Source organism: Perna viridis, chromosome 5 (assembly GCF_037379345.1).
Source record: "Perna viridis isolate PV_CMFRI_1.1 ecotype Kerala chromosome 5, ASM3737934v1, whole genome shotgun sequence".
Lineage (NCBI taxonomy): Eukaryota > Metazoa > Mollusca > Bivalvia > Mytilida > Mytilidae > Perna > Perna viridis.
This window is the reverse complement of record NC_142449.1, coordinates 36,822,889-36,837,791: the sequence shown is the minus strand read 5'-3', so window position 1 is coordinate 36,837,791 and position 14,903 is coordinate 36,822,889. Positions and strand designations below refer to the sequence as shown.

At 30.6% G+C, this 14,903-nt stretch overlaps 1 protein-coding gene and 1 long non-coding RNA gene across 3 annotated transcripts; one reads left to right on the top strand and one right to left on the bottom strand.

Annotated features, from left to right (window-relative positions):
• Positions 1 to 4,161: 4,161 nt before the first annotated feature.
• Positions 4,162 to 14,744, bottom strand: LOC148617299 (epimerase family protein SDR39U1-like). Of its 2 annotated transcripts, none has more exons than XM_088584916.1 (6): positions 14,588 to 14,744; positions 8,822 to 8,928; positions 7,075 to 7,160; positions 6,503 to 6,624; positions 5,666 to 5,812; positions 4,162 to 4,661 (listed from the first exon to the last, which is right to left on the bottom strand). In XM_088584916.1, exons 1-6 carry the CDS (start codon positions 14,601 to 14,603, stop codon positions 4,252 to 4,254), a joined length of 888 nt encoding a protein of 295 aa, XP_088441042.1. In that variant the 5' UTR covers positions 14,604 to 14,744; the 3' UTR covers positions 4,162 to 4,251. The 2 variants fall into 2 exon arrangements, with proteins under 2 accessions (XP_088441042.1, XP_088441043.1); XM_088584917.1 differs by having other exon boundaries at positions 14,562 to 14,688.
• LOC148617300 (uncharacterized) lies at positions 11,901 to 13,010 on the top strand. The gene is made up of 2 exons (XR_015922467.1): positions 11,901 to 12,244; positions 12,456 to 13,010. It is a non-coding gene; the product is annotated as an uncharacterized LOC148617300 (long non-coding RNA).
• Positions 14,745 to 14,903: the final 159 nt, after the last annotated feature.

Sequence of the window (14,903 nt, the reverse complement as noted above, 5' to 3'; positions counted from 1 at the left end):
ATTATCAAGACTTGGATTTCTGATCTTATAAAAGCATATTTGTAATTTAGAAATATATCAAATTGAGCCATTAAATTTGTACTGTTGAAAATCTTCAATATATATCCACTGTATTTTACAATTTTTGTTCTGATGTAAATTTGTCCGGCGTGTCACCAATTATAGGAAAATCATGTCACATATACAAGTATACATTTCTGCATTAACCGTTAAGTTATTTCTGCATCATTACACAGGAAAAATTGTAACATATGTTTTGAACACCTGAAAACACGTTTGTCTTATACTTAGGACCAATATGGAAAATACATGAAAAAATATTTCTAACAAACATTATTTCATGAAAAATGCTCCCAGAATTTTGTTTCTGTATCTTTAGGGTATTATAAAAAAATCAAAAGCCTGGATATAGGAAATAAACAATTCACAATGTCATGGCAAAATGTCCAAAAATTAAATGCTCCTTACTTGTATGAAATATGTAAAAATCAAAAGGGAGCTTATGCCAATAGGCTACCAAAGTATATCAAATATGCATTTTCAGGATCCAGTACAAATTTGGGGAATCTTCCATCATAGACACTTTTCTCCTCTGAAACTACTTCGCCAATCTGGGCCACTTTTGGTCCGACTATTCCTTGGGGTATTTTGCATAGAGCTGATTTGGGGATTTTTGATCTGTCAAAAACTAGGCCAATATTACTAAAAATAGAACATGATATGTCGGAAGTTATTTGCATAAATCACCAAAATCATTAGGTTTAGCCAAATTCCGATGTAAAAGTGTTCAGCATCATGAGATCTATCTCTGTTCAAATTCTTGTTAATATGTTGCGCCATGTTGGATTTGTTGCCTTTTTTCAACATTTCATTAGAACTGGACAGAATTAAATGAAAATTATCCAAGAAAAGAAGGGCCACTTGAATAATAATAGAATACTGGTTATCAAACCTGGTGAGTCCATCAGGCTTTGAAAAGCCTTTAGTATTTGAATAAATACCCATAACTCAAAAATGTGTGACCTGAAATTTATAAAAATTAAAAAGGAGCTCACATCAGTCACTAGAAACAATACCGAAATTACATAAAATATTGAGTTATTGTGTGAAGTGTGAATGACCGATGGACAGACATTGGTATACCATTATACGTCCCATTTATTATGATAAAGGTTTGTGTTGCAGCTTAATTATATGAGCATCATGAACTTCAGTTCACATGAACAATAATACAGTATGAAAACATGTTAGCTGATTTGGAGAGAAAATGCACATGCCTGTGACAAGTGGGGCTGATTCGTTGTATCTATAAATCATATATGAAGGCAAACAATTCTATGTAGCAAAAAGAAAGGCTTGGATTGATTGTAGTATGTTTAAAGTCCAGTCACATATACTTATTTCATGCCTAATCAGGATAAGAACATGCTGAACAATAATCATTGAGAAATTTGAACGAAAATAGGGAGAAATGGAAATGGAAAAAAGCTCAATTTTAACAGCCACCAGAAAAATTGAGAAATGGATAAGGGTGTCAAAATTTCGAAACCTGTAGCATCCCCAAGGAGCTTACATATGAAACAACATTAAATACAGATAGAGTCTTTTTTCACTTGCATGAAGTGTGGACCACAATGGTATGCTATGATTGATTTTGCAGACTTTTAAGTTCAAACCATTTTTGAAACTACTATAAATTTTCTGGTTGTTACTAAATCACAAGGTTCTATAAATATATAGCTTTGAAGAATTGGGAGAGTAATTATCCAGATTAAGGTTAAAACAGTTATAAGTGAAACAAAAAAATGATTTTGTGATTCTCCAATTTTCAGAATCTATAGTACATGTATTACAGTTGTGATAGTGTCAAGCTGTCTTTATATAACCACCATTCCATAAAAATATCGAACAATGCTTCAAGTAAAGGTGATAAATGGTGTGGAAATTGTAATTAATCACCAAAACCAAGAATGATAACTTGCAAAGTGCCAATTTACAATTTATATAAGTTTTGAGTTTTTCATCCTTCTCGCCTAATAGTTGATGGAATTAAATATGAAGGTATGAGTTCACCATTACAAGCCTGACAAGCAGCATAAGTGGTAATAATGATTTATTTTGGGGTTTTTGATCCTTCAGGATCAAAATGCCTTATGTCACCTGTCTATCACTGGAACTTCTCTACTATTTCTGAACACTACACAAAAATATAGTCCAAATGTAATTCATTTTATATCATTCAATACCTCTTTAATAACAAATAAATGTTTTTTGCAATTTATATTATTATCAACTCAAGTTTTGAAGACTCCTTTTTGGCCTTGAAAGATATTTAGTAATAAATTTATATTTAGGGAATTTATTTCATGCAGTAATGTGTCTGGAAGCATTCAATGTGTTTAATATTTTCATTTTAACACACTTATAAGTCAAATTATCCACCATATCATTAACATTTCGTCACACGTACCAAGCTTTTACATTAAAACATAATATTTCTCATTTCTCAATTTCACAATAGGTTCTTTTAGGGATCTTCATTCATATTTAAAACTATCCTTGATGTCAGAAAAGTAAGACTTATTCATAATAAACACAATGATATATCTATTCTCTATACTCAAAATTAATCTAACTAAATCAAAATTAAACTCATTAGGTTTAACGTAAAACCCTCTATAGAAACTTCTCACAGAGTATGCTCAGCGAGTTACTCAATTATTTATTGAAACAAAATGAGCAAACTGTCATATATAATTCTATTTTAACTTAATCCTTATAAAACACAATGAATTTAATGGTATCTAGACAATCCAAGTCTATCGCTTAGCGCGAGACTCTCGCTAAAAGATGACTAAATACTTAATACTACTTCTCTTTAGAAGTATCCTTAATATAACACATAAAGTTTATATTACAATTTAGACAATGTCAATCTCTATGTGAGACTTTTGTCTCAGCTCTTTGACCACCAGATCAAAAAGAGAGCAAATTACTGATTGCAACGGCTTATATATGCCCAGGTCACATGACTTAACCATATGACTGGATCAATTAACGCCAAAGGGGTGTTTACAAATTGTCAACAATACCAATGTTTTGAATATGATGGGTTTATCCCCCTGTCAAATAAACTAGTCCAAATTATCGTAACAATACAGCTAAATACCAATTGAAATTGCCAAATACAAATGTACATACTTTAACAATGACATAGAATCAACCATATACATCATAATGTATCAGTGTTCTTACCTCAAAATCATGCACTATTCCTCACAATAACAGTATGAAGAATTAACTATAACTCGTCATGGTCAGTGTTACTGTTTACTTAACAGATTTAAGAGTTTCAACCAATGTATTTTGCTGATAATAGCGTCATATAATTTGTCTGAATTAAAACACAATTGACAACATTGTAATTGACAGCTGATCATAAGTTAATTTCATTACAATTTTACCATTTATAAACAGCAAGTGAAGAGCGGTGATTTTAACCAAGTAAAATTGGCCGGAAAGTTCAAACTGATTAAAGTGTCCAGATTTTGAAAATCTTGTGTAAAGGAAATTATTTTCTTAAGCTGATATTGGTTTTATTTAAGTATAATTGTTATGTAGGATAAACACTCTGTTAATATAGCCTTGAATGTAAATGCACATTAATTGTCAGATAGATTTAAAATTGGGGAAAAAGGTGAGATGGTACAAAAATCTGTAAATGTGTGTGAAGTTGGATCAGTTGTATAGATTGACTTTCAGTTTATACATATTAAAAAAGGACAACTCTTAATAGTTTTTTAAATGCAATGTATGATCACAATTTTATTTAACATCATAAAATCTTTGAAATTTTGTTCATGCTACAATTTTCACAAGTATTAAAAACTGCCAGTGCTATCAGCACTTTGATTATCTCCATAGTGCAACAACCAAATGACAAACTAAGCTTGTTTATGTGGTCTGTTACTGTTTCTGAATTAAAAAAAAATGAAAGTAAATTTGGTCGGTTTTTGACATGCACAAATCACCTCCTGCCTGAATTATATAAAGACTGCTACTTAATGGTGTTGGTAGATATTTTCAAAATTTTTGACATCATTTTTCACAAGAGGTACAAGTGACCTATAAAGTGGCAATGAAGATCTTGTAACCACATCCTCATAACAACCAAGATCAAGATTTATTTTCACATACAAAAGACGACAATAATTTAACATGCAAATATTTCAAACACAATAACTTTATAAGCTAACTAACACATTTCTTACATGCAGATCTTAAATCAAAATATTTATACTGATAACCAGACTCTAATGTTCTCTTTGGTTTAACATTCTGTCCCTCTAATATAACCTTGGCTCGCTCTTGTCCAAAAACTAAGTTCATTACAAATCCAGGTGTAGGAAAAATGGCAGGCCGACACAATGCTCCTGAAAAAGCTTTTGTAAAGTCTGCATTTGTAGCTGATTCAGCTGTCCCATTTAATACACCACTCACATTGTCATTTTTTATTGCATGCACAAATATTCCAGCCAAGTCTGAAACATGTATCCATGGTAACCACTGATCACCTTTGAAACCGACTGTTCCTCCAAGTCCAAAATAAAATGGATAGTAAAGCTGTTGAATCATACCACCATCTCTTCCTAGAACAACACCTGTAAATAATCAAGATATTTTAAATGTATGTTGCCAGTATAGCTAAACATTTTTAAACCAAACCACTTCTGGACTTTAAAATTGGTTTGATTTAGACAGGTGTTTAAAAATAACAAGGTTCAAAACACACTAAAACTGATATAAAGGGACTTTAAAGAGTAATCAAGGGAACCAAGATTCTAGTGGAAATCAAAAGAATGGAATCCAGGGACAAAGACCAGACATAGAAAACAGACAAACACAACAAAAAACATAAAGTAAATAAAATAATATATGCAAAGAAACAAAAGTAAAAGAGCAATTCAGACTCCACTAAAAGTTGGGAGCATGGACCAGGTGCACCAGTAGGGTAAGCATCCTCTGTTTTTCTAGAAACACCCACCAAGTTGCTCACAAACAGTCAAGTCCGAGGTAGACGAAAGAGGAAAGGAACACTATGATATGGCGAACAAATCAGTTTTCATGGTGCAGATGGATACACCGTAACGATCCATGAGTTCATGATGACGACCATAAAACTTCTAGAGTGATGATTTCAATCTTGTAGCAACATCACCCTTTTCCAGAAGCCTAAATGTAAGAAGTCTAGTGCGATACAAAATGTCCAGGTAGTAAACAGTAAAGCAGGTTTCAACAAACATGTACATTAAAAATCAATTTTTAGCGTTTGCTTTATACAGATTTCACTTTAAATAATTTCTGATAGTCACATATACAATGTATATTGTATCATGATATAAGGATAACAATTTGTCATTTTTCACTTGTATAATTATTTTATATCATGAATCAAATCCTTTATTAGTATGGGTACTAAAATCACTTCAATTGTTGAATATTCACCCTCATCATCTTGATATGACCTACTGCTGTAATCAGTCATTTTACCCAGAGTAAGTGGAACTTGGGCAGTTCCTTTAGAGTCAGGTGAGTGATTCAGATGATTTGATATTGGAATTATCAAAAAAGTATGATGATAATTTAATAAGTCAAGCATACTTACCAGATCTTACTGTAACCTGTCGGACATCCAGATATTCAGGAAGTGAGGCTGCATTTTCCCAATCTAAAACTAATTGTGACAAGAAGTCATATGGCTTCACTTCACTTTCCTCTGAGTATTCTATAGTAGGGCTTGGTTTGTAAATTGCTGAAATTTAATAAAATGGTGACTGTCAGATGAAAACTCAAGAATCTTCATTTCATTTTCAGACCAAAGATCAATTGCATTCCTACTACATGTAATAAGATACTATTATTAAACTTTATAATTTCATCACGAAACTTTAGAGTCAGTCTAATTAAAATCAGCCCCTCCAATTTTTATTCGTTAAGCCGAACATAAAAAAATATAAAAATGTAAAGTCTGCTTCAGAGTTTGAACTACAAAAATGTGTTCACCCATTACATGCAATGGAAGAATAAGTTTTTTACTAATTATAAAATACATTAATACTTTATTTAGAGTGTTCATTTGAACAACTGTTTCATGTGTGAGTTGTTTACACAATTTTCACAATTTTACAGTAATTTACTTTCATACCCAATGTTCAATCTGACTAAATATTTCCTAGTCTTATAACTGTACTGCAAATGTAGAAAAGACCTGACATCTTTAATAAATAATATGTTACAATGATTATATATAGTGTAGTGAGTACTTTGGGTGAAGACTTTGATGATACATGTAACATTATGCTTACATGATGATTATACATAACAACACAAGATCATAGCAAATGCATTAAATGGAGATTTGAAGACTTGATGGCATTAGCTTTCATCATGATTAAACAGACCAAAGCCTGAGATCAGAGTGGAGCATGATGATTTCACTTACCAACACCTGAGATTGTAGCAAATACTTTGGGTGGAGACTTTGATGATATGATGGCATTAGCTAAAGTTCTTGTTGTTTCTATTCTACTTTCCTCAACTTCTTCTTTGTAATCTTTGTTCCACCTTCAACAATGAAATAAATATATAATATATCCTGATAACAAAATACAGAACTGACTGATACATTCTTACATGAACCCCTATTAAAGATCTGGAATTTCTATCATGAATGCTGAAAAATTCATGAAAGTTAAATTTAAAATTTCCCCCTACGAGCTACAGCGAGTGGGTTAAATCATAATTTTAAATATTAAAAGTTGAGAATTCTTGTTATCCCAAAGAGCATCTCGGAAATGAAAAATGACTGGAAAACTCACAGAAATTTAATCACCACCTGCTGGTTAAAAAGTCACATGCAATTTTAATCACTGGCTAAGAATGGGAGAAATATTATCAAGAGTATATATGTTTCAATTTTTCTCTCTTTCTTTGGAAGTACTGTATAACCATAGAATGATTAACGGAATCGTGTCTACATGTGACACAAAGAATGAATTATTTTTAATAGTATACCTTCGAAGGGGGTTCAAGATGTTGGTTCCTGCCAAATTAACAACTGCAGTGACATCATCTGGTATACCATCTCTGTTGATATCTTTCTAAAATTATATAAAATCATTCAGTACTAAACAAAAGAGAAAAATGTAAGTCATCAAATAAAATTATATTTTGAAAATAATAATTGATCATTCACTCAATAAGACCAATAAAATGGCACTATATGAATCAATTTAATCATGTTATAATATGCATTGTGTTGGATATTTTTTGTGGTTTTTTTTTGGCTTTATTGGTGAAGAAATTAACAAATTTTCTTGTAAAGGCTGAGTGCAGAAGTAAATTTTTTCACCAACTTAGAAATTTAAATACTTAACTTGGCCAACCATTTTCATCCCGAGGGGAGGCTGAGATTTGATACCGAAAGAATTTTTTTCACAGCGAGCACAAGTTTTTAATTTAAATTTCAGCAGTAACTGAAATCAATATTTTTATTTTAAAATCTCCCTTGTTAAGTAATGGGAATCATTATTATTTTTTTTTATGAGTAAAACCTTTTTAAATTTGGAACATTTATTTTTTCTTCAAAAAGACCTCACCCCCATTCTCCCTACTAATAAAATATTCATGCCGTATTGGTTTGTTTTTGACAGTAAAGCTAATGAAATAAAACTGACCACAATACCTAACTACATGTATGGATGCTGACAGTTGACCCTGATATACTTTAAAAATTGAAAAGCACCAAAATAAAACCTACCGAAAAAAGCATAGAAAACTACCATATTTTTATTCTTATATTACCATAATTTGTATATTGGTACATCAAAATTACAATAATGCAAATAATTGTAAAGGACTTGAAAGTTGAAATTTATTTTTAATCATGATATAATATAAAATTTACCCCTATTTAGGTATTCCAGAAAAATGCACATTCTTTGTTCTGGCACTTAATTTTGCAATGATTCATGTTAACAATGATTTCTATATTACTATAAACTAATTAATTTTTATCAATATCAGTATATCAATTCTATGTTACAGCTTATACTCTGTTTAACAACTGTTCCAGGGGTCAATGCTGGTGATTTATTTTCACAATTTTTTTTTCCTTCTCATGAAATTAGTGATGATAAACACCATCAAATAATAAGTTGGTTTAGGCACCAACCATTTTTATCCAAGAGGATTTGATGTTGGATAAAAATTCTTTTCATGAAATCACATATTTTCAATTCATAAACTTCAGCAAAAATTGAAATCAGTATTTTTATGTGAAAATCCATCTTGTTAAATAATGGGGATAATATAGAATCCTTGTTATTTTTTCTAAATGGATAAATACAAATTTTTTCCCAAATTTTGGAACATTTGTTTTTTTTTCAAAGATCCTAGCCCCCCTCACTGATAAAATGGTTGGTGCCTTACTGTTAGTGTGTCATTCATGAAGTATGAACTGACTACATAATGATTATTTTTTTTATAATTTAGTCTTTAAGTAAGTATAGCCGGACATTTTCACAAGATTGTTATTTTTGCTATATTTGCAAGGTTTGGGAAATCAAGAAAATAAAAGCTTGTCAAATCTAGTCAAGAACAAATTTAAACAATTTCTATTTCACTAAACCTGAAGACATGAAAAATAAAGACTGAAATTTTAATAACCTTTTCATAGAATAAATTGCGAAAATTGGCACCTACGAAAATTACCTGCTATACAGTACATATATATGTTTTGAAAAATCCATAACATACGAACCCAAGTAAGAGTATCTGGACCAGCTTTTCGTGAAACAACAGTAACTTTATATCCATTTTCCTTGAGAGCTATCTTGAGATGTCGACCAACAAATCCAGTCCCACCACCTATACAAAAAAAAAAAAATATAAATAAATCACATATTAAAGTAAAATAAAGTGCTTTAATCCAACCTTGAACAGATGGGGTAAGTACACACATACCATTCAAGACTGATACAGCTTTGGCTGCAAAAAATAATTAAATTAAGTACGAAGAAACTCAGGTACAGTGCTTGCTTTTATAGACAATATTCCATATTATTAATTTGAAGAAACCAAGGTATTTGGCTTAAGTGCAACTGAAACACTAAAACTAAGAAGTGACCTTTTAAATAAAATGGATTTCATGTCATTTACTGTTTGTGCAAAATTTGATTTAGAATAATTTCATCTGTGGGATCTGGCAAAAGTTATTTCAAATATTTGTAATTTTATCTATTTTAAAACAGTTCCCAGTTCAGTGAAGGATGCATTGTTTATCACAACCTGAAACAAGTTTTTTAGTAATGTCTGAGGAGTTCCGATCAAACAACTTTGAAAACGTTTTGTTTAACAGGTGTTGTTATCACATTTCAAACCTTCTATAGATAGAGATGTAGTTTTCAATATGAACAAAAAATTAGTCAAATTTCTATACATTTAAGAGTGAACTTTGCTTGCTTTCAATAATTTTTGATTTCATGTATTTATGTTTTCTGATAGTTTTCGAGTCTTTTTCTTATTTTTTTACTTATTAAAAGAAGTGAATATGATGTTTTCAAAAAGTTCAGGAAAAACATGGGTGTATGTACGTGTATCTCCACTGTTCTACTGTTGCTGTTGTCAAGAACCTAACCCGACTTGGAAAAAAAGTAACTCTGTTTGTATTATCCAAATCGAAGCATAGCTTTTCTAAGATAAGAAAGGAAATCATTTTCTTGTTTTGAATTTGCAGCTGTCAACTGACATGTTGTTTACCTCACATGATATGTGAAAAATATTCCCACCATCTGTAATGGATGTTACAGAACTGCAATATTTCAGGTTTCTGTATAAATTGATCTGACCGGCTAAAACTGAAAAGGATGTTGCTGGAGATGCCCTAAAGGGTTAAAAATGGTAAAGAACGGCAAAGTGCTACAAGTTATTGACCATTTTGAAAGCGAAGGGAATAGGAGGATGGGGTTGGGATTTTGTGAAAACATTTTTCATTCATAAATTGAATTCATTGAAAAAAATTCCCCCACTATTAAACAAAGTTTTGAATAAAAAATAAAAATATTGCACCTGCAAAACAAAAATTCTCATCGCCCCCCCTTTTTTGTGGTGTCCTTTTTTTACTTTTACGAGTATCATACTGACGGTACATGTATAGTAAAGCTCATGATGCCCGTTGATTTAGGCAATGCCTACTCCTTATAATAGACTAAAGTCCCTGCTACAGTACCACAATCCACATGTACCAAATTTATAATTATAGCATAAGTAGGGAGGTCGGTAGTGCGTTTATCAATATTCTTGCGAGAGCAAAATTCTCAATTTTGAGTCAACTTTAACACGTTAGAAAATGGTTAAAAATCCATTGCATGACAATAAAAAATATATGTAATTGAAGATGAGACATTTCTCTTTCTAAATATACAACTTTCATTGTTATTGGAGTTGATGGTCATTTGGTACAAACGTTTGAAGTGACGATACTTTGAGAAAAATGGCCGCCTGAAAAACTATGTGTCAAAGATCATACCTATTTCAAAATTCATTCCGCAAGCTATTACTGGACCGATTTTCTTCATTTATGGCTTAAATTTTTGGAAATATCTTCAATTTTGATAATCCAGTTGTCAGGCTAATTTTTTGGTTACAAAACATATTTTTTCCGTAATTTTAAGGAAAAACATGTTGAAAAAAAATAGTTTTTGCGTACCCGGAATGCACTGACAGTCGGATTCCGAAAATTTAATCCTTTCTGCGTCCATCCGTAACCCTGGTTTCAGAAGAAAAACAATAATAGCTTGCGGAATCGATTGGATATTAGGGTGGTCAGGGCGTGGTTTTCACAAAAATTAAAGCGGGACCGGTTATCGTTCTTGCTAACCGGATGTTACTGATCCGCCATAGCTTCTGTTAAGATTTTCGAACACTCGTGGATAAATGCCCTTTTACCGACTGTTTTCTGGACGGATTTTTGACTGGTGGTGCAGACAACGATGGATCTAGGCCATGGAGGCCAATCACTTACGGTAAGTACCTAAATTATGTCTAATATAAGCCTAATCGCCCTGTTTCCGTAAGGTCAAATTCTAGAATGACCTTTTATCATCTGCAAGCTTAAAAACTATATTCACCTTCTTGGAAGGTCTGATTTTCGTTTGATTCTGCATGAGCTGATTTAAAAAAGATTACTCTCATTTAGCATTAGTTGGAATATGTTTCCATAACATTTTTATTAAACGATGAATATGTAATGAGGTAAATTCTCCCAACGTTTGATTGCAATCCATTCAAAATCTTTCGGACTTTATCGACTTTCCTATATTATCGGAAGTCTCTGTATTTTACCTAGCTTTTTTTCTATTGGTTGGGAGAATTTGCACATATTGCATTTAATTTCCTTGATAATTCAATTTTAATTTATATGTAGTGCCCAATTTATATGAAACTCACATGTTTAAGCATAAACCTTCTTTATATTTATTTTAACTGTTTTATTTATTCAAAATTATCATATGTAGAAAAAAAAATCAACCTTAAATTGCTTCTTCAAATGATACACAACTTTTTTTTCTGGTTTTCATTTTATCAGTTAATATATATTAATTATGACTTTTATTAGAACAATTATCATGTAGCCCTGCTTGTACTTTACTTGATAAATAGAACTTATTTGATGAGATTTATATATGTGGCAATTGCATATTTTACATATGACCTGCATCTTCTTAAGTTTACTTTATATATTCATACTGTACAATTTTTAACAGCTAACTTACATATTCATTTTTTAGAGGATTGTAGATGCTCTACTTATTTAATATTCATATACAAGTACAATTGCTTGGAAAAGGTTTAAAATCCTAGTAATATACATTATTTATCATTAAATTTTAATTAATTATTGTTTAATATTTTTTTGGCCTTTTTAGGATCACATTGATTGACTCATAATACCAATCTTTTGTTGTATGTATATGAAACATACTTGTACTATGTTTTTTCTTCTAATTATTGATTTATTTCAGAAGAAAGTATTAGTAAACAGGCTGCCTAAATATTTATTTTATTTTGTCATATAAAAAGTAAACACTGATGTAAATTTTATTATGATTTAGTTTTATTTTCTGTTTGTTTTTCATCATTTTAGTTTCATTTTGTTGAGTTCTGGAGATGTTTCGAATTCATGGTAAGTTAGTTTTTATACTTTGATTTAGTTTAGTAGCTTTATTTATTTTAATAATAAAACTTTTGAGTCTTTTAATTATGGTAACAAATAAGCATTTACATTTGAATCATATATTACTTACAAGAACTGTCGATTAGTTTTGTGTTTAGACTCTGCTTTAAAACTGCCTCACAGTACATATTCATTGAATTCCACTACTTGTTTATTTCAGATGGCCTGAGCAGCATAGTGGGCTATGCTATGAGACGAATATGGACCGAGTCTGAGGTAGGACCATGTGGGGTACAGTAAGTAGGGTAGTTCCAGACACACCTGAACCCGATAACCTGATTGGTAAGAGAGTTCAACACTTGATAGAAGAACCAGACGGATCACGCAGCGAAATTATTCATATTAAGTTATTTAACATAACATTAATATAACCTTATAAAACAATCTTCTTGTTTTGAAATGAAGATAATTATTCTGGAAAAGGAAGTTTGGTGTTTTTAACTCCTCGCCACATCTTTTGTCAACCGCTTTGTGAGCAACCAACATCAAATAAAGTTTTACATTTTTTCAGATTGTTAGCAAACCAGATTATGATTTAATAGAAAGTAAACTAACTGTAAGTAAATTGATAAGGTAAATGATGTGAATAGGTGTAATGTCCTTATGTACATAATCTCTTTTGTAGATTTGGCAGACATAGTAGATCCTGGTGAAGAAACCCTTCTGGCCTGAAATGGAAACTTCGAAAAGTTCATTAAACTTAATCAAATGATGATATTTTGTTTATTATCATTTAATGTACATAATACTACACATGAGGAAACAGCTAGGGCTTCAAAGTTCCATAGTGAAAGGATGCGCATTGGTTCAAGTCAATGTATTCATAAAAATTTTCTCAATTTCTTGGGAAAACAGCATTTGTTTTTGAAATTTTATTCAATTTTAACATAATAATGAGATTATTATTATGTTAAAAGACCCTATTTAAACAAGAAAACATTACAAGACTACATTAGGAATCTTAGAATTGACCAGACTTTGATATAATATTATTTTGCCACTTTTTGCGGAAAAATGTATGTTTATTTTGATTATCGTCTGGCTTCATTTAAGGTATAGGCCTAACAAATTTTCATCCACATTAAACATTTTATAGCAAAATAAGATGAAAGTATCTTAATGTGATAGCTTAGATTCTAAGCTTTAAAATGGTACCACATAAGTATATGGTAGGTTGATATTTTGATAAATATAAGCATAAATATGCGGTTTTTTTTTTAAATCTGAAATTTTCAAAAATGTTCGATTTACCCCCATTTTTCAACATTTGCTTGTTGGTTTTTAAATATAATTCAATTATTTCTTGATAAAAATGTGTTTTTACATATTTAATCACAATAACAATAACTGTCATGTGCTAAAAACTGCTTTTAAATTCAAAATGTCTTTTTTTGTCTGACCTTTCGCCATTTTTTCCACTGAAAATAGCTCTAAAATTTACCCTAAAATGTAAATTTTCGACCTCAAAAAATTTTTTTGAGCTGAAAAACATGATTTTTCAAGTCAAGCAACTTTATTGCCACACAAAACAAGTGACAGAAAAAATTAAATATTTTTTTTGAATTCTTAGTAAGTAAAAATGTATTTTTTTGTTGAAAAAATGCATTTAAAAAAAAGGGGGTCTGCCGCAGTGTTTCTGATTCCAATGAAAAACAAATCAGAGGTTTTGACATAATATTTGTTTATTTATTTCTGTTTAATGGATTACTCTTGAAAGAACAGCAAAGTATCAGATTTCTACTACCTTCCAATTTCCAAATATGAATATCCAAAAATGGCACTTTAATTCATGATGCTGTTGACACATAGCAAAAAAAAACTAAGTCCAAAGTGTTTTTTTGCCAATTTAAAAAAAGTGTAATTTTCTTTGTATCTAAGATACAAGTTTCCTGAATGGCTTAAATCAAAGAATGAAATGGCTTTATTTAAATGATTAAGACACAATGTATGAATTTCTTTACCTGTTTGACTTATGTGGGCCACAGAAGTGCCCAAAATGTGACATTTTTGCCTTCGCAAGAAAAATGACCAAAATTTTGAACTTTAAATTGTAATAACTTTTGAACCCCTTGACCGATTTTAAAAATTTTTGCACCAGTAAGTTACATTTCTTGGGCTCTTTCAAACTAATATAAACTTGTACATTTTCTATATACTTCATATTTTGACTGACCTCCCTAGCATAAGCCATAACATTAATTTTACATGATTCGTGGAAAAAAATTCTTGGTTGAAACAAAATTAAGTTGCCATTTGAAATATATACTCATTTCAATCATACTAATTCGTTACCAATCAAAGCTCTCATCCTTACTATACACAGTGTTGAGAATAAGAAATTCTTTTGCAACTGCACTGGCAAAGTGAAAGTTGCGTAATCACAAAAAAGATATCCTGACTCTTTAGTTTCGTAAACATTGACAGGAAAATCTTACGCCAAATTTGTAACATTATTTGTATATTTATATATAAACCAGGTTTTATTGTTTCAATAATCATAAACATCCTGTTTACTTTAAATAATAATGCATAATATACGAAAACAAGGTCAAGGACTTTGATTTATAGTGCGTTCGACATATTTTTTTCCTATATTTTGTTTTGATTT

Coding starts and splice junctions, on each gene's coding strand:
- LOC148617299 (XM_088584916.1), bottom strand. Junction 7,161..8,821: donor GTCCAGATACTCTTACTTGG/GTTCGTATGTTA, acceptor ATATAATTTTAG/AAAGATATCAACAGAGATGG. Junction 4,662..5,665: donor ACAGGTTACAGTAAGATCTG/GTAAGTATGCTT, acceptor GATTATTTACAG/GTGTTGTTCTAGGAAGAGAT.